At 53.7% G+C, this 20,437-nt stretch overlaps 4 protein-coding genes across 6 annotated transcripts; 2 read left to right on the top strand and 2 right to left on the bottom strand.

The window, feature by feature from the left end:
* Nucleotides 1–1,040: 1,040 nt before the first annotated feature.
* Nucleotides 1,041–12,051, top strand: LOC131216623 (fatty acyl-CoA reductase wat-like). 3 transcript variants are annotated; one of them, XM_058211162.1, is made up of 6 exons: nt 1,041–1,055; nt 5,164–5,508; nt 6,241–6,760; nt 7,721–8,027; nt 8,132–8,251; nt 11,326–12,051. In XM_058211162.1, exons 2-6 carry the CDS (start codon nt 5,308–5,310, stop codon nt 11,687–11,689), a joined length of 1,512 nt encoding a protein of 503 aa, XP_058067145.1. In that variant the 5' UTR covers nt 1,041–1,055; nt 5,164–5,307; the 3' UTR covers nt 11,690–12,051. The 3 variants fall into 3 exon arrangements, with proteins under 3 accessions (XP_058067145.1, XP_058067144.1, XP_058067143.1); XM_058211161.1 differs by lacking the exon at nt 1,041–1,055 and adding an exon at nt 4,006–4,119 and having other exon boundaries at nt 5,107–5,508; XM_058211160.1 differs by lacking the exon at nt 1,041–1,055 and adding an exon at nt 4,036–4,278 and having other exon boundaries at nt 5,107–5,508.
* Nucleotides 12,052–12,982: 931 nt separating this feature from the next.
* LOC131215414 (sperm-associated antigen 1) lies at nt 12,983–14,372 on the top strand. The gene is made up of 3 exons (XM_058209803.1): nt 12,983–13,745; nt 13,823–13,950; nt 14,010–14,372. The coding sequence occupies exons 1-3, from the start codon at nt 12,983–12,985 to the stop codon at nt 14,370–14,372; spliced, it is 1,254 nt and encodes a 417-aa protein (XP_058065786.1).
* A 20-nt stretch (nt 14,373–14,392) lies between these two features.
* LOC131215413 (fatty acyl-CoA reductase wat-like) lies at nt 14,393–16,257 on the bottom strand. The gene is made up of 6 exons (XM_058209802.1): nt 16,057–16,257; nt 15,776–15,910; nt 15,132–15,703; nt 14,935–15,063; nt 14,749–14,865; nt 14,393–14,681 (listed from the first exon to the last, which is right to left on the bottom strand). Exons 1-6 carry the CDS (start codon nt 16,255–16,257, stop codon nt 14,393–14,395), a joined length of 1,443 nt encoding a protein of 480 aa, XP_058065785.1.
* A 578-nt stretch (nt 16,258–16,835) lies between these two features.
* LOC131214974 (protein O-mannosyltransferase 1) lies at nt 16,836–19,881 on the bottom strand. Its single transcript, XM_058209330.1, has 4 exons — nt 19,383–19,881; nt 19,148–19,313; nt 18,758–18,893; nt 16,836–18,678 (listed from the first exon to the last, which is right to left on the bottom strand). Exons 1-4 carry the CDS (start codon nt 19,739–19,741, stop codon nt 16,931–16,933), a joined length of 2,409 nt encoding a protein of 802 aa, XP_058065313.1. The 5' UTR covers nt 19,742–19,881; the 3' UTR covers nt 16,836–16,930.
* Nucleotides 19,882–20,437: the final 556 nt, after the last annotated feature.

Genomic DNA, 20,437 nt, shown 5'->3' with positions numbered 1-20,437 from the left:
CACCGTCGGCGTCTGTGGCGGCTTCCAAGGGGAAGTAGCAGAAAAACAACGGTGCTTGTACTAGGGTGTTCAATAAGTTCGTCGGTCGGTCGGTCGGTCGTCGGTAACAGAGAGTGCTGCTACGAGCCTTTTTTTTGTTATGTTAGTAGACTCTTCAAATGAACGTATGTGAAGTTTCATTTCAATCGCCACAATATTTTTTACAACGGAAAAATCAATTATCGTACTAATTTTTATTTTTGGAAGGTTTAAAAGCAAAGAAAATTTAGTAACGAATGTTGAATGTGTATAAGGACTCTTCGTTTTTAATTAGGACGTTAAAAGGGGGGTAACTGAGTTTAAACGTGGTCGTACTAGCCTTCAAGACGATCCATGTTAAAAACGTCAAAAAACAGACACAACGCCTGAAATCATAGAAAAAGATTACAAGACATCGTATTGGAAAATCCTCGAATCACTGAAACAGATTTAGTAGAAGGCCTAGTTATCTCATTGTATAACAGTATAACCAATATTTTTTCGAAAGGATAAAGAGGATTTTGTACATTAAATCATCACCATGGATGAGACTTGGATCTACCACCATGATCCTGAATCAAAACGAAAGGCTAAGGAGTGGTGTGAACCTGGTATTTCGGCTCCGAAATGAGCGCGTCCAGAACTAGCCCAAAAAAGATATTACCATCCGTTTTGTGGGATGCGAATGAAATTTTGTTTGCCGATTACTTTGTTTGCCGATTACAAGTGAGTTGATGTTCAGGGAGGCATTTCATCCCATAAAAATGTGTTTTTTCTGATCGAGACACAGAACTTATTGAACAGCCTAGCATGCTCTCTGCGTCACCGAAAAGGACCACAGGGAGCGAACGAGAGAGAGAGAGCCAGGAATTGTTAGTGATGCTCCAGTATGTTGTTGGGATTGTGTAAGCCGGCCGAGAACCGGGGTTGACGCCACACCATGTGGCGGCCAGTGTCCTGTCTCGCGGGTGTGGACACTGACTGACCTGTGGGCGAGCCTGACTGTGGCGGTGCGGATAAGGCACGCACGGGATTACGTAAGTTCTAATATACTCTAACACCCGCCGCCGCGGTCGATTCGCGGTCGCGGTTCAGCTAGCCCAAAAATCGGCTGACCGACGATCGGGGGAGTTTGTGTATGTGTGGTGTGGTGTGCTGTAACCATTGACGACGACCATGCCGTCGTGGCCAGGCTGGCCTGCAACCTCTCGCGCGCGCGCGCGCGCTGACCCGAATCTTCCCTTTCGAAGCCGTTTTCGGTTACTTCATTCATGTGTCCAATGAATCGGACCCGACCCCCCGAAAAACACCTACCGTGCGTCACGTGTGAGAGGGAGCACGCACGCGAGAGAAACAATAAATCCGGTCTCTTTTGGGGGCGCGCGCGCGTTATGGCAGAGGCTCAGGCCGCCTCCTCTAATGGGGATCATCGGACGATCTCTCGGCTCGCGATCGCGTCGAACCTTCCCCGAAAAACACCCGCGCAGGAGAGCTCCAGATAGAGAGAGAGAAAGAGAGAAAGAGAGAGGGGTGGAGCAGTTACCCTATTATGGAACAGTTGGGGACTCGATCTCAGGAGCCTCTGGGATTGTGTCTTCGAAGTAGGCTGCGGAGGCGAACGAATGGAGTACCCAATTTCGGTGCAATTAAAACATCAACAGCAGGATCCTTGAGTCCTCACCCTCCAAGTGGGACGAGCCTCCGTAGCCTCGGTGGCGGAGGCGTAGACACCCCCGCCACCACCATGGCTCTGATTGATATTCCGTTTCCTTTCGGTGGGTCTTCGTCCTGCCGTGTGCGGGGGTCGCGTGATTTCGCGCGCACCCCCTTTTGCCGGCGACGGCGACGGCGGTGGCCTGAGGCCCCGGGGTTACATAATACGCACGTCGCCACGACTCTGCGTCCATGACCGCGTGCAGGTCACACATGGTGGTGGTGGCAATGCGGTGCAAGGGACGCGAAAAGGAATAAACATTTATGAACGTCTCTCTCTCTCTCTTTCCGTTTTTTTTTTGTTTCTGTCGCGTCGTGTGTTCTTCCTTGATCGCCTCCTGTTTTGTGCGGTGTTGTTATTGTTCACGCTGTTTTGTCCTTTCTCTCTATCTCTCTCCGTCTACCCTTTCGTTTTCTCTTTCTTTTTTTCGCTTCCCTTCTCTTTCTTTCACTCTCGCGCTCCTTCGCCGGTTGTGGATGGACTTTGTACATTACCCTTCAGCTTTGGCTTCAGCCTTAACTTTCTTTCGGCTCTCTCTCGTGCCCCCTCTCTCTCTCACACCCTCCCTACCCTCTCGCTCACTCTCTTTCATAAAGATATTTCATAATCGGCATTCACGGTCCCCGGAGCGAGCGGATGATTTGTTTCTACGCCCGGTTTGGAGGGTGGAGAGGAACGGAGGGGCAGGCGAGGTGGCCAGGTACCGCCGCGGCCGCCGCATCGCATCGATACTTTCTCCCGAAACCGGACCTATAAAACAATCGGTGTCAAAGCGAAAGGGGAAAAGAACGCTCTGGCCCGGGCCGGGCCGGTTCCGGAGACATTCCCTTTCGTTCCCTGGTCGGGGCCGTTCACTTTCTCCCGCGAGTGTCCTCTCTCTCTCGCTCTCCCGCACGTGTTTCGGGGGTGGTGATCTGTCAAAAGTCGCTGATTGACATTCCACGCATAGTCCCGCTCCGATATATTTCCATCTTGTCACCCGTTCCGATCCGATAACTCGTAGTAGGCCGCGCTCGTCCCACGTATCCGCAATAAGGGAAGCGAAGCGCCGGGATTGAATTGAAGTAAGCGCGTGGTTTTATTAATCATATTAACGAAAAACCCTTCGGGACCGAAAAAGGGACCGGAACCGCTCAATTACGGCTCCGAGCTCGGAATACGGTCGGAAGCCAAACAGCTACAGCAGCTACCGTCCCATACTTGAGTTCAACGTCCGCCTCTCGCTGGACGGCCGGTGGTGGATTGATTCATCCCACTTGGAGAAGTGTCCACTTAGAAGGGATATGGAGCGGACAAGTGCATCGCCAGAGTCCGGACCGGGAGCACCGCGAACCGCGGGTAATCCAACACAATCCAAGTCAGCCTCAGGCTCTACTTGGTATGGGTAAACGCATAAACAAATCCCTCTGTATCTCTTTCTTTCTCACACACTCCGTAGCTCTTTTCGCACCCTTCGCCTGACAGACATTTAAAGGTCCCCCCCCCCCCCCCCTCCCGCCAGGAGTCCTGCGGGAGTGCGGGCGTTTCACATACACACCGAAAAGGGCCACCATCGGGCGAAAGTAGGACACAATCATCCCGGGGAGACGGCGGCCTGGAAAGTGGGCTCACGCACAGGTGAAAGAGAAACGGGTGAGCGAGCGAGCGTGTCGAAGGCCTCTCACTCACTCTCGGGGTTTCTGTGCAGGTATCAACCAAGGATCAACCAAGACAGGGCGGGTGTGTGCGCGGGTTCCAATGCGCATCCCGCAACAGCCGCAATAAACACCGTATTAGAGACCTACCCATAGTGCGAGAGAGAGAGAGAGGGAAGGAGTGTGAGAGAAGAAGAAGAAAGTACCCCATTACTCTAGTTCACCTCTCGCTCTCTCTCGCGAGCCACCGAGAGAGTTGAGAGAGAGCCGCGCCGCTATCAGCGGCTTCGATAAGCGGCGATATTAAAGAGTTAACTATAGAGAGAGAGAGAGAGCGAGAGAGAAGCAAATAGACCTGGGCCGAGCGGGCGATAGAGATACACAATGAGAGAGCCGATATCGCCCGATTTCTAGGGTTGAGTAACCAGTAGTGTCTGTGGGCCGTAGTAGACGGCGAAAGTTGAACCCCACCAAAAACAGCGGAGCAGGCGCGGTCGTGAGAGAGCGAGCGAGAGGGGCGGATGCGTCCGTTTCACGCGCGAAGATGGTTCAGTGCTGCGGTTCAGTTCAGTGATGTTTTGGATGTTGCGCTCCTCGTACTACCACCTTGCTGCTGGCGCTGCTGTCTCTCCGTTGGTCAGTCAGTCAGTCATCAATCGGTCGGCACTCGAGAGTAAGCAACGCGCCTGTCCAGTCGGTCGAGACTTCCCTGCAGCAGCAGCAACGGCAACATAGTAGCTCCAGCAGCAGCAGGTTCGGCAGACGCGATAGTGAAAAGAGCCCGTCCCCGTGTGCATGCGTGCGTGGCTGTGATGTCTGGTCGGTGTGTACCTCGCGGCATCCCGCAGCAAGGATAATCGGTCGTCGGTCTGACAGTGTGTCTCGTACCCGGCGGGACCCGTGCAGAAGGAGGTAGTTCACGAAAGGCCATTAAGTAGCATTAATGTGAGGGGTAGCCAGCCAGCCAGACGGGTAACCTGAGTGTGCCGAAGACAGGTCCAACTGCCCTGCAAGGACCAGTGATTTGGGTAGGATTAAAGCGGAGACTCTCAGCCACCACACACCACAGACCCGGAGTGTGCGCAAAGCGGTCCCGGCCTCCGTCGCCACCGTCGCCGCCACCCTACCTACCTGCCTGCCAGGGTCCCTTCTGGCTGGGTGCTTTCCTTCGGCTTCCGCCGCCGCCGCCTAGTCGTGTGTGGTGTTGCGTGTGCGTTGCGATGACGTACACGGCGCGACACTTTACGACAACCTCGCCTTTGGCCCGGAGTTGGTGCGGAATTGGTCCTTAGCCGCAGCCGGGACTCGGTGGCACCTCCAGGTCCCAACTGACAGCCGAAGGCGGTGTGGAGTACTAGGGACTAGGGTGTCGACTGTGTGTGTGTTTGGGAGAGAGAGAGATAGCCCACAGACACACACCCACGCGCAGACACGTGCTCCGGGTCGGTGTGCGGCTCTGGTGACAGTTACCCCGCGCGCGTTGTTTGACATTTCACTCCCCGACACTGCGCAGTTCGCCGATTCCGTGTCGCGAGGGGAATCACGCCGAGCGGAAACGGTGCGAATTGACTTCAAGTACTCGCCACTTGACGACGCCGGCGGTGGTGGGGCGTCGAAGTTCAGAGCAGTGTGTGGATTTGTTGACAGACCAATATCAGTGTGCATCGCAATGTGCGGGTAGTGCCCCCCGTCACTAGTAATAGTTACTACACGCAGTGCTCGTCCTCGTTTTCTTTCCAGTAGTTCCAGTAGCCAAGTGTTCAGTACAGTGTCCTATATCTCGGTCCGGGGTTCCAGGTGTCGCAGGCTCGATGATCGCTTGATAGCAGCTTGAGAGTGAGCCGAGTGTGAACAGTGTGTGGTGCCGAGTGGAGAGTGATCGCTGCCAGATCGGAGTCGTTGCCATAGCCAGACCAGACCAGCAGCACCAGCAGCAGCACCATGAGTGATACGTGCGGCTCGAAGGTGCTCGAGTTCTACCAGGACTCGGTCGTCCTGATCACGGGCGCCAGCGGCTTCCTGGGGAAGGTGCTCCTGGAGAAGCTGCTGCGCTGTCTGGACGCGCGCAAGGTGTACGTGCTGATCCGCCGGAAGCGCGACTACAGCGCGCAGATGCGCCTGGAGCAGATACTGAAGTCACTGGTAAGTGAGGTGCCCCAGGTGAGGGGGCGTCAGTTAAGACCCGCCCGCATGTGTGCGCGAGTGAGAGGGCGGTGGTGTGTCTTTGTGTGTGCAGAGTGCAGAAGAATGATAAAGGAATGCGGTGGCTAATATGCTTAATTAAGCTCGCGGCTGCGCTGCGCCACAGAGCTCGTTGTGCGGGGGAGGAGGACCGCTCTCATTCCTCTCCCACCCCCCGCCTACTTATCATCTGCTCCTGTTTATGGCGGACCTGACAGGGGGGAACTTCCTGTGACGAACTCTCTCGTGCGGATTTGCTGCTTGACGCCTCGCCTACTGTATGAGTTTTCTCAACAGGTTTTTGGATATGCTAGCGTCCACACAGTTCGTTTGTTTATGCTTTGATTTTTCAGTTTCCTTTCCTTCTCCTTCTATGGTCATTTTTGTCAAAATTTGATCCGCTGTCGAAAAACTAGCCATATTTTTGGGAAAGCAATAAAAATTTGCCGAAATTTGCCGTAAACTGTCAAATGGAAAAATATACCCCCGAAAGGAAAAAATATCCCGTAAACATAAGGCGCTCAAAAGCAACTCAAAGTAACTCAAAGAACTCTAGCAAAAGATTAGTAGTTTCTTGGCCTGCCATACAATTTTTTCCAAGTTTCTCATACTGTGACCCCCGGGTGAGACTCCTGCTCTGGTCCTGATTTTTGCTCTACTCCTCTATTCCCCACCCGCCTGGGCACCTGGCAGTTATTCGACCGGCTTCGCAACGAGACCAAGGCGGCGAAGGGTCTGTTCGACAAGATCGAAGCGGTGGAGGTGAACTTCGAGCGGGACGACCTGGGCCTGGAGCCGGCGCTCCGGGACCGGCTGCGGAGCGAGGTGGAGGTGGCGTTCAATCTGCTCGCCTCGGTCAACTTCAACGAGGCGCTGGACCAGGCGCTCGAAACGAACGTCGAGTGCACCCGGCGCGTCCTCAGCCTGCTCAGTGGCGCCCGCCGCCTCAAGGCCGTCGTCCACGTGTCGACGTTCTACTCGAACTGCAACCGGGCGGTGATCGAGGAGAAGATCTACGACGACATCGGGTTCGGCGGGTACGACAACATCAAGAGCACGTTCGCGAAGCTCCAGGACGACCACAAGCAGTTCCTGGCGCCGGTCGTGCTCGGCCAGTTCCCGAACTCGTACACGTTCAGCAAAAAGTGCGCCGAGGTGGTCGTCCGCGACAAGTTCGGCCACCTGCCGGTCGGCATATTTCGACCGCCGATAGGTAAGCTCTGACTCCCAGGATCCAAGCCCAGTCCAAGTCCCGGATACGGCGTCGGACTACACGCGAGTTCGGGGCACGCGAGATCATCTCCCAGCCAGCTAGGGCCAATATCTGATTGCATTATTCTATTCCCCAAATCACCTTCTTTAGCGTATTAATATCTTATCCTCGGTATCGAAGCTTATCGCAAATCGCACCGAGATCCACGCGAGTCACGCGAGATCACCTCCCAGCCAGCTAGGGGCCAATATCTTATTGCATTATTAAATTCCCCCTGATCTTGAGAAGCACCTTCGTTAGCGTATTAATATCGGTTATCCTCGGTATCGCAAGCACGCATTAATGCACCACTTGCTAGTCCGATGTGCCATGCGAAGCGTTCATAACGCCTCGTCCACGGTATGAGTTTTCTCTACAGGTTTTTTGATATGCTAGCGTCCACACTAGTAGCTTTTGGGCGGAAAATTCCGTGAGCTCCAGAGTGAGTGAAATGACAGTTCGTTTGTTTATGCTTTGATTTTTCAGTTTCCTTTCCTGCTCCTTCTAGTGCCGTTTTTGTCAAAATTTGATCTGCTGTCGAAAAACTAGCCATATTTTTGGAAAGCAAAAAAATTTGCCGAAATTTGCAGTAAACTGTCAAATTGAAAAAAATACTCCCGAAACGGGAAAATATCCCGTAAACATAAGGCGCTCAAAAGCAACTCAAAGTAACTCACGGAACTCTAGCAAGAGATTAATAGTTTCATTTTTTTACCAACATTTTTACCAAGTTTCTCATACTGTGGACCCCGGGTTACGAAGCTCCCCTTTCCGAATTACGTAGCGGTCGGCGTTCGGGGCGTTTTGCATAACACATCTCCCCTTGCGACTTGCGAAAACGCGGCCAGCGCACCCTCCTCTAATCGCGCGGTGTGTCCTTGCGGCCCGCTCTCCTTCCTTCTTTCGCCCACCCCGCCACAGTGACCTCCAGCTACCGCGAACCCGTACCTGGATGGATCGATAACTTTAACGGGCCGAGCGGCATGGTGGTCCCGCTGTCGCAGGGCCTGTACAGTGCCGCCCTGCTGGATCCCAAAAAGAAGCCGTTCATCGTGCCGGTCGATTTCTGCGTGAACGCGCTGCTGGTGTGTGCGCACGACGTGAGCAAATCGAGCGTCACCAAAACCATCCCCGTCTACAACTACACCGACGACAGCAACCTGTGGACCTGGGATCAGGTGATCAACGGTTTCTTCAGCGGACTCGGCCCGATCCGGAAGCTAGTGGCGTAAGTGCCAAAGTGGGCCATTGCCACCAATCCATCCCTCTCTCATTTTCCCCGGCTAACCTTCGCTCTCTCTCTCTCTCTCTCTCTCTCTGTCGGTCTCTCAGGAAATACTTCACCGGCACAATCACGGCGAATCCGTTGCGGTACGCAATCTGCAAGCGCATCATGATGTTCCAGGCCTTCTGTCTGGACCTGATCCGCACCTTCACCGGGAAGGAGAAAATGTGAGTACCCCCCACACCCCGGAATTAAAGACAGGACTCCCCCTGACATGGTTTCGATTCCGGCGCCATTCCGGCTTTCCCGCCACGCGCTAACGGTAGTTTCTTCTTCGCCGAGCGGGCTTTGGCCATTTCACGCTCACCGAACTCACCACTCCGGGCGCGAGTTGTGGGAAATTGGCACGCGCACGGCTTCGCGAAATTCCCTTCCGACTCCGACGACGACCCCCAGGCGAGTTTGTATTGCTCCGGGCCAGCGGTTCCTCCCGCTCTGCTTCGCTGGGACTAGAGGACGGTTTATCTAGGCCAACCACGGTAGGAGCGGTAACGGTGCTCTTCGCCGGCCAAACTGCATCCCGGCTCGATAATAGAAGCCTCACACACCACCGCACAAGTTCAATGCAAATGCGCGTGTGCGTGAGTTGCAAAACCTGAATTCCGTGAAAAGCTTTCACCCGCGGGGCCCCACGGTCGTGATGGCCCAGGTGATGAGGTGCGCACGTAAGATATGAAGGGTGGACGCGGTGGACACGCTTTGGAACGCTGTTGAATCATGCGTATAGCCCTCCCCCCGCGTACGCGCGGGTGGTTCCGATTGACCAGCCATCTTGGCCATCACGGAGGATAACGCACAGCCGATTGATGATCACCTTTTTTATGGGCGCAGCACTATCGGAGAGATGCTCTCCGATCGGGCGCTCTATCCGTCCCAATCAAGCAAATCTTTCCACGCCACAACTCTGGTCCAAAGTACCTCACTTTTCCATTATTTACACCCCTTCGAAACGTGTTCTGAAAGTCCACCGGAATAGGCAGAGTCATACGGACTGATGGCCATTTAGTACAAGATATTTATTATCGACGTATCACAGTATTTTTTATAATGGAAAACATTAAGTATCATGCAGTGATTGGTTTTTATTTTATTTTTGGAAGGTTTTAAAGCAATGGAAATTTATGGATGAAGGTTGAAAGAGTATAAGGACTTTAAAAGAGCGTAAAAAAACTGACACAAAACCAGAAATCGTCCATAAAAATGGGATATCGTATTGGCAAATCGTTGAATCACTGAAAGAGATTTTGTACAAGGCCTTGCCAACTCATTGAGCATTTTAGCCAATATTTTGACTAAAGTATTGGGTTCCTGAAAGCTGTTTTAAAAAGGGAACAATGTACCATGCCAAAAGAGCAATTTGAAAAAGGGCAAATATCCATGAATTAAAGTTCGAATTGTTGCAGTATCCACGAGTATTCACCAGATTTGGCCCCCAGCGACTTCCTTGTCAGACCTAAAAAAAAATATGAGAGAAAAGCGTTTCTCATGAAAGATGACGTCATATAAGCTGTTCACCGGTTCACGTTTCACCGGTAGTAGTGACGTAGTAGAGACGGTGCATTGGTTTCTCTTGCACGTCTTGTGGGTTTTGCGAGTCCAATTTCCCAATTTTTTGCAACCACATAGCAGCCCATTTCGTAAATGTCAAAGTGTTTACTAGATATTGACAATTTCTAGAACGAAGTTTGACGTTTTCAAACTCAAAAATAAATAAGTTGGTGAACGACCGAACACCTTGGTGTCTTGCCCATTCTTCACATCACTCCGGTGCTCCGGTCAGACTCTGGAGCCGCGAGTTCGTTGCTGAAACGCTCACGGCCGCAACTACCGGACGTGATAAACGGGGAACTCCACAAGGGCAGGTTCGCACAAGATCAACTACTTTGCTCTTTCCAAACGCCAAACATTTGTTCCGGTACCTTTTTGGAACTTGGCGAACAGGCTTGACCTTACTGATGGCCATCTGATTCGCTACGTTACGATTCAAGGATTCCGTTAGAGTCCATCGCAGGTCGTAATGCAGTCTTTTAACACACTGCAAGGGAACTCACTATTACTTTTCTAATCGAAGTTTAGATATTTTCTCAGTCACCGCTCTGAGATTCAGGAGGCCTCTGCCATTTTTCCATCATTTTTGACATGGTACCGAGGTGGTTCCATCGGCTTGATTCGGTGGTTCAAGCTTAAAGGGCCTATCTTTAATATCTCGGACGTCGCGAACGGCGCAGAACCGTAACGACGCCAGAGTGATGGTCGGGTTAGTTATGGTCTCTGCCGCGATGCTGTTGATGATGATGATGATGTACGCGGAACTAGCGGAATCTAAATAAACCCTCCTCAGGTCACTCCGAATACTGCGAGTGTCCACTCCTTTGCACAAGATCCCGTTGGCCAGACAAGATCTCCGCGGCGAGAACCCCGCGGCTAACGGTGCAAGTGAGTTGAGTAAGATCAGTAATGAGTAAATTGGTTCTTGTGCGGCCACCGGTGGCCCGGTGGCCGGTGGCAGGGGTACGAAAATAGCCGTAGCGCGCGCGCAAGAGGCTTGTGCAATTAGCACACGCGAAGTGTAGACGCGAGAACGCCGTAAGTCGTAGCCGAACGGTTATGTTGGCCGGCCACACAGCTGGCCAACGGCCGGAGCCGGCGGGATAAGAATGGCCAGATGGCGCAACCAACCAACCAGCAGCAGCAGCGGTGGGTCCATGGCCAACGGGTCACCCCGACGGTGTATTGAACCGGTGCGCGCAGATTCTCCCCGCAGGTGAACGTGTCCGCTAGGGTTAGGACCTGCCGGCGGTCCGCGTGAGCGCAATACTGGACGACCATGTCACCGAAATCGGACACACAAAGCGTCTCCCCGAAGGCGATCAGCTTCGCAAGCGACACGGCGTGCGAAAGCGAGCCCGATCGGTTGCATAATTGGAGTAATGTATGGGGCCGGTAGCGACATCTCGTCGTGACCGGCGATGGCGATTTATTGCGCCAAAGACCCGGACGGCCGGCGGATGGGGTGCAAGATTGTAGCCGTCGTATCATTAGACACACAGGTTTCGTTGATCGATTGGAACGTATGCTTGGGGTGTGTAATTGCATCAGGACATGCCACCGGACGTTCGTAGGGCGTTCGTGGAGAGACCTGCAGTTAGCTTGCTGTACTTTACCGACCGACAATGACTTAGGCTGTCCCAAATGTCCCCCGCCCGACCAGTGGTCTCTAACTCTTCCAATCGCTCGACAGCATGCAACGGTTGTTCGCGAAGATGGTGACGCTGAGCGAGGTGCTGAGCTTCTTCTGCCTGAACGACTGGCGGATGACGAACGCCAACATTCGCCGGATCAGCGAGGAGATGTCGCCGCTCGAGGCGGAACTGTTCCCGCTCGACATCAGGAAGATCAACTGGGCCGAGTACTACCGGAACTTCGTACCGGGCGTGATCAAGTACGCCGTCCAGCCCCGCAGCCCGAGCATCAACGAGCGGAAGCTGAAGGAGTCGAAGCTGCGGGAAACGCGCAGGCTCAACAGCGGCCTGTTCTACCTGCTGTGGAGCTCCGTCTTCATCATTGCGCTGAAAATATTCAAAACCCTCTTCAACAAGGTGTGAAGAACTTTCCAACTCCGTACGCTTCCAATTTATCTAGGTTGAATTTAAGATGTACACGTAAACGAACAAGGTTACAAGGGACACGAACACACCGCACACACGCATAGACACGCCACAGCGGGGACGGGCAGGATCCAGGGAACACTACGCTGCGCCACCGCTGCGTCCGGGGCATGTCGCCGCCGCCGGCATGCCTCATCATAAGCAATTGATGGCACTTGCCAGGGGAAGACCATCAAACAACAAGACCAGCCACGCAACAAACGGAAACGGAAACATCAACATCGCATCAAAATAACAAGTAATAGAATACTAGGAAAAAAAAAGGGGGGAAAAACTTTGCCACTAGCTACGTAGAGCTAAGATACCTGACAATTCAGTGACAGAATGTGTTTTTTTTTTTTCAGACAAATGATAACGATTAAATTAATTATAAATAAAATAAACATTTTGTAGGCTTTTTTGTATCTGGTCGATTGTTTTTATTCGGTCACCGTTGTGTGGTCACCGGTGGTTACGAAATAGCTAAGCACTGTGTTTGACACAGGTTTCGATGAGGTAGATGAAACTACACTGAAGCGCGCTCGCTGGCGGAGTTGAAGTGTCGACTCCATTTGTCTAGCAAATAATTGTAAAATAATTCTACAAGTCGTTGGTTTTACAAACCGCTACATTTGCATCTGCTTCTTAGTAAATAACGGTTTTCTGAAAGAAAAAGAAATCAATTTAAAAAAATGAGATTATTCACCGGTGTGGTGCAAAGCGGATTGCATACTCTTAGGCGCATTAACCAGAATGCTGTGAGAAGTTACAGTATGGTTCGAAAGTTCCTATTCGTACCCCTTTCGTACTGAATTCGTAGGACCCCTTTCGTACTGAAAAAACACATCGTAATAATCAACAGAAGTCGCTTGAATTGAAAGAAGTTATCAAATTGAAAATGAAAAAAATTGTGCCTAACGGATGGCATGACGTGCCCTGGGTGGCAACTCGAAAGGAGTCTAGGTTTACAGTTTTACCGACGTGCTGCAGGACGAATGCACCAGGCGCACTATGAAAAACTTGAACGCTCATAAATCGTTAATTATCCGCATTAAAACAATTCCCGGTTGACCTTGGCACAGAGCAATCGACCAAACTCTGATGCGCCGTTCGCACCAGCTTCAACCTCAGCGACCCGGGCAGCCGTTGCCATGGAAACGCAATTCGTTGTTTGCATTGGGCAGAGACTTTATTTCAGCAGCTGCTGGTAAGGAGTGTAGCTGTGTCGTGACGTCGCTGGCAATAAAAAAGATGGCCAACAAACCTCGAACGCGGTTGCTCGAAAAGTACGACATTCTGCTCGACCATCTGGACTTCGAGTACATCCGTCGGTGCGAGTGCGGGCGAAAACTGGAAAACATCGTCCGAGTGTTGCGTTCCGGTGAGGAAGGTTACTTTCCGCAGCTTACCACCTTCGCCGAGGAGCGGCTCCGGGCGGTGCTCCCTGGCAGTCGGGTGCTGCGCAAGGAGCAGCCGCTGGCCACACGCCACACGCTGGCGGAGGAAGAGTGGGATGCCATCTCGGCCCAGCTGAACCAGTGGCAGGACGAGATGAAGTCCCTCGCCGGTGCCATCCAGACCGGCGGGCCGGGCGAGAAGCCTGACCTTCCGCCGGTACGGCAGGTCCTTACGGGGCCACACGCTGAGCAATCGGCAGCTGGTCGGTGCGAGAACGGAAAGAAGGATGCGGAAGGACGTATCGGGTCGTGTGACTACGGTCGGTGGGACCAGTACGATCCGGAGGCGGAAATGTTGAAGATGGACCTGGACGAAGAGCGACACCGTGAGTTCGTTCGGATGCAGAACCAGAAAAATTTGGCTAAACCCAAAATTGAGGAACTACCCGCGAAGGTGGAACTGAGCGAGGCCGAAAGGGGTGCTGTGGCCAACAGAATGCGCGAGAAGGGAAACGACTACTTTCGTGCCAAGGAGTACCGGGAAGCGGTCGAAGAGTACGGGAAGAGCCTGAGCGTTTCCCCGACGGCCGTTTGTTTCAACAATCGGGCAATGGCGTGTAAGTAACCTGAACCTGCGAGGGCCCGACTTCCTGGGGCTTTGGATCAAACCTCCTCAGCTATGGTATACTTTTAGACATAAAGCTGCACCGGTACAAGGAAGCGATAGCAGATTGCGACCAGTGTCTGTCGCGGGAACCACAAAACCTAAAGGCTCTCCTGCGGAAAGCGCAGGCATTGGTGTCCAACGATAATCGGCGTGAGGTAAGCCCCGAGGCAGCATAAATATCTGCTGAGTCCATACTAACAATGCACACGGATAGGCTTACAGGGTCTACGGTGAGGTGCTTCGTCTCGAACCCGCCAACAAGGTGGCGCTTTCCAGCGCGTCCCAACTACGCGCCCAGCTTCCCGATCTGCCGCCACCGAACGCGGTTCGGATGGCGATCGAGGAGGTGGGCAGCAGCACCGAGCAGCAGGACTCGACCGATGACATCGATTTCCGTGCGCTGGTGAAACCGAAAAAAATCATCAAAGACAGGCTTCCGGAGGCGCTCAAGCAGCTGAAGGCGGACACGGCCAGTGCGCTGCGTAAAAGTGTCGCGACGGCACGCGAAGGACCCGAGATCCGGTTACGCCCCGGAACCGCCGGCACTCGGCGCACTCCGTTGATTGAGGAGCTATAATACACACGCGTTTTATTAAATTAGCATCCATCGATCGCTTCCATTGTCTTGGTACGCTTCGACACGCGCAAAGATTCGCACCGTTTAAGTGTTAACCGATGCACGGCGGCCGATACGCCTTGAGCGAAAAATCGAAAGTAGTCCCTCCAGTCGATCGACTCCACGTTGAACGGCAGCAGCCGTTTCGTGTCCGCCGGCAGCCGGTCCCAGAGGCGACGAATGTTGGCGTTGTCCGCGGTCCACGATCGGCACCGAAAGTAGCTGGTGGAGTCGTCGAGGGCCACCACGCGTTTCACGAACGTGTAGTTCCTGGTGGAAACGTACCATTAGTGGCCAATGATTGAGCTCCCTGGTTGCTTGGAAAGGCTGGCCTTACTTTTTGCTCCTTCCGAGCGCCATCCCGACAAGATCGACGATCGTTGCCTGAAACAGGAGCCACCCGATCAGCAGGCGCCGGACCCACACCGATGACGTCACTCGCAGAAAGTAACGGCTAGTAAAAGAGGGAAACACTGAATGAACCCGTAGGGAAATAGTGGATGAGACTGAGACCAAAGCTCACCCCAGTATCCGCATGAGACGTGAATCCAAACCGAGGGCCACCAGCTCGCCAATGTCTCCGTTGCGGATCGGGTTCTTCTGGAAGACGTAGTTGTACACCGGAACCGGCTCCTTGGCAGGCTTCCGATCGCTGCAGAGTTAACGAGTAAGTACGAGATGAGGGCAATGAGCCTATAACTTTCGCTACCGTTAACTCACCGCGTAGCATTATCCCAACCGACGGCCAGCAGGGCGTTGACGCAGTAGTCCACCGGCACCATGTCGGTGGTGGCATCCTTCTCCCCACGCATCCAGTAGATGTGACCGCGCGTAATGGGAACCGCCATGCCGGCCGCGCCATTAAAATTGTCCACCCAGCCGGGGAACGGTTCCCGGTAGGCGGACGACACGATCGGGGGCCGAAAGACCGCGAGCGGTAGGTGTTGGAACTGCTGGCGAATCATTACCTCGGCGCACCGCTTGCTGAAGGTGTAACTGTTTGGCATCGACCCGAGCACCAGTGGCTTGAGGTGGTTCTTCTCGTCGGCACTCAGAAACCGCAGGATGTTGAGCAGGTTCTCGAACCCGCCGAACGGGAGATCCTCGTAGATGCGCTCCTCGATGTGCGCCCGGTGACAGTTGGAGTAGAACGTGGAGACGTGGACGATCGAGCGCAGGGCGTCGAACGGTTCCACCAGATGGAACAGTTTGCGCGATGACAGCACATTAGTGTCCAGAGCCGTCTCGATGTCTTCGTTGAACTTTACCGACGCCATCACGTTGAACACGATCTACAATAGTTGGGGTAGGGGGGGCACTAGTACCAAAGGACTTTGGCTGTGGAGTTTTTGTGAGGAACGTACCTGAACTTCTCCAGCAAGCAGCCGGTGGCTCTCCGGTGAGATGACGGCATCCGACTGGAAGTCCACTTCAATGGGAACCACCTTCTGCAGTGTATCCTTTCCGTTGTGGGGCAACGTTCTGAGGTTGGCGAAAATCTAGAATACCGTAAACAAATGTCATCCAGGAGCAACCGCCAAAAACCTAACAACTAAACACGTCCAACACGTCCTATTTGAGATCTATCTTCCTGGCACCCAGCTGAACCTCAGCTCCTGGACCGTGAATATTATCAGCCACTAACCGCATCGTCGAGCAGCTCCTGGAACCGTTCCACCACGCCCTTGTTCCGCTTCGGCCGCATCATCAGAAACACCTTGCGCACTTCGAAGCACCGGAGCAGCTTCTCTAGCAACACTTTGCCGATGAAACCGGTGCCACCGGTGATCAGCACGCAGGAGTCCCGGTAGAGCTCCGTGACGCCATCGGCACCGTAGTCACCCATCTCACCTGGGACCAAAAGGGGTGAGAATCGCCAATCGGCACGGCACAACTGAAACGAATGAAACTTCGGCCCGACGGAAGGCCACTCTTATATAGTGGCGTTTGTTTATTCATGTTTTTATGATTTAAGAACTGCGGTGGTGCGATGATGCCGTCAGCCAAGCAGACATTGGTGGACTTTGTTCCGCTCCCGTTGAAGAAGATCACCGGTTGATGAATGGTGCGAATGATGAATAAGATTGGTCTAGCAAGTGGAACACGGTACTTGAGCCAGCGTTTGCTCAGCCCTCTGACGCAGGATGCCGAACGATGCAGAGAAGTGTTTACCGGTGTTCCGGACGGGAACCAAAAAAAAGACCCCGCATATCTTCGCTTCGGCTAAGTTCCGAAAAATTCCCCCAAATTTGAGTTGACTTCGTCGACAAACCGGAAAGTCAAGCCTGTCAACTTCGATGGGCTTCGATGAGTCGAGCCGTCCACTTCACCTTGAAGGTTGTCTCGCTCTGCAAATACGCCGGCCCGAAGTGCGCAACATCCACAGGTCTTACCGGCCACTACTACTACTAATACTACCGGTGGTTATTGAAACGAAATGGAAAACAACTTTATTGGCGCGCACGGCGTTCACGCACAGAGTATTTAAAAACGGCACCCAGAGTACCGGCGCAGTACGGTTACGGCTTGTGGACGATCAGATCCCAGGTGTCCTTCAGCCGCAGCTCAAGCACATCGTCGGCCGACAGCGCGGTCGTACCGTAGCTGAGCACACTGTAGCGGCGGAAAAAGTGCAACAGACCGGCGAACCACACGGTGAGGATCGCGCGAAATATCGTCGACACAATCGGGGAACGCCGGTCGACAGACGCCTGCAACACGCGCTGGCAGTGGTCGATCACAAAGCAGAGCAGCAACACCTTGAACAGTAGCGCCGGGAGGTAGTTGTACAGGAAGAGCGTGCGCTCGACGAAGAAGTACGGTAGGTAGTGGATGAGGTAGCCGGCGAGGAAGATCTCGCCCCCGGTCCGGAACCGCTCCCAGTCGGCCGGCTCCAGATCGAAGCACTGTCGCCGGCGGCGTACCAGGTAGAACGCCAGGAAGGCCACGTACAGCACGATCCCGAGTGTGGCCGAGTACCAGAGGACCAGGTTGCCCAGCAGGTGCACCTGGGCGTTCGATCCAGCGTCGATCCAGTACGCGATCCCCTTGTCCAACAGGGGCCACTCGTGCGGCTCCGACGAGTACATGTGGCTCTCGACCTTGTCGGCGTGGAGCAGCATCTTGAGCTGCAGCTCGTACAGCTTGCTCCAGAACGATACCCGCGTCGGCTCGGTCGGTATCATTTCGGTCGCCAGCAGCTTGCTCAGCACGTCCTTCTTGTCCTTGTGCTGCGTGTAGCGGTGCTCCTCGACGTTCCAGATCGTGTCGATCGTGTACTGGCGCCGATCGGCCGCCACCTCGAACTGATTGAAGCCCCAGTCGGGCAGCTGGTCGCCGGTAAACTTGAGCGCAGCCGTCGTGTTCACGTGCACCAGCCGAACCTGCGACGTGATGGCGTGCCACTTGCCGCCGGACTCCTTGGCGTTCAGTAGCTCCACCCGCCAGAGCAGGTTCGCCGGCATCGAGATGTTGTAATCGATGTAGCACGCCACCTCCTGGCAGAGCGGGGACATTGGTGAGGCGACGTCGTGCGAATTGAGTGCCCGGCTCGTGACGCCGTGCACCAGCTGCACCACGTCCCCGTCGCCGATGTAGTCCGGTTCGTCCTCCACCATCAGGCTGTCGCGGGTGGGGCGCTTCACTATCCACCAGTTGTTCACGTCCTTGAACCCGTAGCACGTCACCTGCTGCTGGTGGCTCGAGCCCCGCCCGTCCGCGTACTTGACCGGGTAGACGTGCGTGTGCGAGTGCAGCCAGCAAACCCGGCCGTGCGTGTGCTTCAGCGTCACCTGCGAACCGTGCTGGATCCGCAGCGGTTGGCCCTTCGTTATCGACGCCAGACCCCCTTCCAGCGAGGCCTGAAACGCACTGGTCATCACGTTGTCGTGTGGGCCCGCCTTGTACAGGGTCGCAAAGTGCACGTAGAAACAGGCCAGGTAAACGGCGCTGGACACGCCGACCATCAGGACGATGCTGGCCACCACCTTCAGCACCAGCCGGCTGGACGAGCGCCGTCGATCGGGTAACTCCATCCACACGTACCGTCCCATTATGTACACCGCCAACAGGTAACTGTAGAACCCGACAAACTTGACCAGGACGGCCGCGGTCAGACAGCTGGCTGCCAGTGCTCCCAGCGCCCACCAGCGCCCGCTGAACGGGTGGGCTTCGGCAAACTTGAGCACCAGCAGGATGCCGAGCGCAGCGAAGAACAGCAGCATCGATTCCATCAGAATGAAGCGCGAGTGCGTTAGCAGAGCATTATCTGTACGGGTTCGGAAGGGGGAAACGTGTTAAGGTCGAGGGCTGTTAAGATGATGAGGGTCGGCCGTTCGGTCGCTTACCGAAAATAATGAGCAGTCCGCCCAAAATGCTTATGCCTTGGCCGAGCTTCACCTGCCGCAGGATCGAGTATACGATCGGTGCCAGCAGACTGCCGCACAGGGCCGGCACGAAGCGGAGCGCAAAAATGGGAACCGACTGTAAGAGCAACCGTAAACAGATTCACATCATTATCTTAGACGATGGGCTAACGCGTCGCTGACATTTTTATAACATCCAATGGACGGAAAAAAGAAGAGAAAGCAGTGCTGAACGAAGACTCACTATGCGCACCAAGGCCAGCGAGACGCGTGACGTTCATCTTCACTTTCATCTTCGAGGCGCACCAACACCAAGGCAACCGGAACTCGTTTTGCGCCTCGGTTGCGTCTAATCCTGCCACGGCCACTTACCGCATCGTACTCGCTGCCAATTTTAGGGAACTCGAAGCTGCCGCTGTAACCCACGGCTCCGGCTGCCCCAGCCACCAGCAGCTTCCCGAGTGGTGGATGTTGATCGAAGTAAAACGTGTTTCTGAGGTACAGCGACACGAACTTGCCAAAGTGGATCTCGTCGAAGCTGTAAGTGACAAATGACGACACGTTAGCGACCGAGCGCTGAACCCGCTGAAACGGAGACGGCACTTACACAACGCCTCCCGGGTGCGTGATGCGGTAGAATCGGGTTAGGAACGATAGCAGCAACAGCCCGATGGAGGCACCGTTCAGGCGCACGTTCACGGAAAAGCTAAACCGCTCATCGCCATCGTCACCCTTCCCTTCCCGGACGGTGGCACTGCTACTTTGGTGGCCCGCTTCAAAGCCATCGTCGCGCCCTTTCGAGGGTTCGTCGCCTGTTGCAAGTCTTTCGTTTTTCGAACGGCGTTTGGCATCGTTTGCCATCGGTTTGCAATCGTCGTCAACGTCGTCAGCCTTGGGGTGTTGCTTGGTTACGGGCTTCCTGCTACGCGTGCCTGTCGTTTCGGTGGATCCGTCGACCATTTCCATTGTTCCGGGCCTGGGGCTGGTGGGGATGATCAGTGCCACGACATTGAAGTCCGCTTTACGCAACGGGCCACACGGTGAGGAACTGTTTGGTGCTGTTACGTTGGTTTGTTTGTTTTTTCGTACAGCTAAGAAGATCACTGAATCACAGATCCTCCCGATCGTACACTACCTCTACAAAACTGGGCAGGCAGCAGAGAACTGAAATGGAAACGACTGGGATTGGAGGAAACTTGCGAAGGCACACTCGCACCGCGACATCAACTGTCAAAGCGATTGTCGAAAGCTCCCGGACTTGATCGCTTTCGACACTTTACGAAGCACGAAATCACTCCGAAAGCTCACCCACGATTATAGAAACTCACCGAAGAAACTGAAATTGAAATTATTTAAATTAAATTAAATTAAATTAATTTATTTAATTTCAACTTGAAATCGAGTAAGAAATATATGCCTATTTAAAGTACATCATATCCATAAAACACGTCCAAAGGTATACTCTCGCAGGAGATGATCCAGAATGAGAGCAATCCTACAAAAAATACAATTCTTGCTGACTTTAGATTCAATGCGTGGTTGTTTACATTTTGCATTTGCTGCGAAACATTATAAGCAGTAGGCGCGACGAGATGGCGGGTCAGCATAATTCGTTCGTTTAGCTGTTTAGGGTTTGTTGGTCGCTTATTGTTCATCCTGGAG

Source organism: Anopheles bellator, chromosome 1 (genome assembly GCF_943735745.2).
Source record: "Anopheles bellator chromosome 1, idAnoBellAS_SP24_06.2, whole genome shotgun sequence".
Classification (NCBI taxonomy): Eukaryota; Metazoa; Arthropoda; class Insecta; order Diptera; family Culicidae; genus Anopheles; species Anopheles bellator.
The sequence above is the reverse complement of the archived record's forward strand: the minus strand, read 5'-3'. Positions and strand labels throughout refer to the sequence as shown.

Bases quoted from the DNA above. Each gene is read 5' to 3' on its own strand.
- LOC131216623 (XM_058211162.1), top strand. From the start codon at position 5,308: ATGAGTGATACGTGCGGCTCGAAGGTGCTCGAGTTCTACCAGGACTCG. The intron at 6,761-7,720 runs GTAAGCTCTGAC...ACCCCGCCACAG, and splicing joins CATATTTCGACCGCCGATAG to TGACCTCCAGCTACCGCGAA. The intron at 8,252-11,325 runs GTGAGTACCCCC...ATCGCTCGACAG, and splicing joins TTCACCGGGAAGGAGAAAAT to CATGCAACGGTTGTTCGCGA.
- LOC131215414 (XM_058209803.1), top strand. From the start codon at position 12,983: ATGGCCAACAAACCTCGAACGCGGTTGCTCGAAAAGTACGACATTCTG. The intron at 13,746-13,822 runs GTAAGTAACCTG...GTATACTTTTAG, and splicing joins CAACAATCGGGCAATGGCGT to ACATAAAGCTGCACCGGTAC. The intron at 13,951-14,009 runs GTAAGCCCCGAG...GCACACGGATAG, and splicing joins CCAACGATAATCGGCGTGAG to GCTTACAGGGTCTACGGTGA.
- LOC131215413 (XM_058209802.1), bottom strand. From the start codon at position 16,257: ATGGGTGACTACGGTGCCGATGGCGTCACGGAGCTCTACCGGGACTCC. The intron at 15,064-15,131 runs GTGAGTTAACGG...TTAACTCTGCAG, and splicing joins GGTTGGGATAATGCTACGCG to CGATCGGAAGCCTGCCAAGG. The intron at 14,866-14,934 runs GTGAGCTTTGGT...CTCTTTTACTAG, and splicing joins CGTCTCATGCGGATACTGGG to CCGTTACTTTCTGCGAGTGA.
- LOC131214974 (XM_058209330.1), bottom strand. From the start codon at position 19,741: ATGGAAATGGTCGACGGATCCACCGAAACGACAGGCACGCGTAGCAGG. The intron at 19,314-19,382 runs GTAAGTGCCGTC...TGTCACTTACAG, and splicing joins ACGCACCCGGGAGGCGTTGT to CTTCGACGAGATCCACTTTG. The intron at 18,679-18,757 runs GTAAGCGACCGA...GAACCCGTACAG, and splicing joins CGGACTGCTCATTATTTTCG to ATAATGCTCTGCTAACGCAC.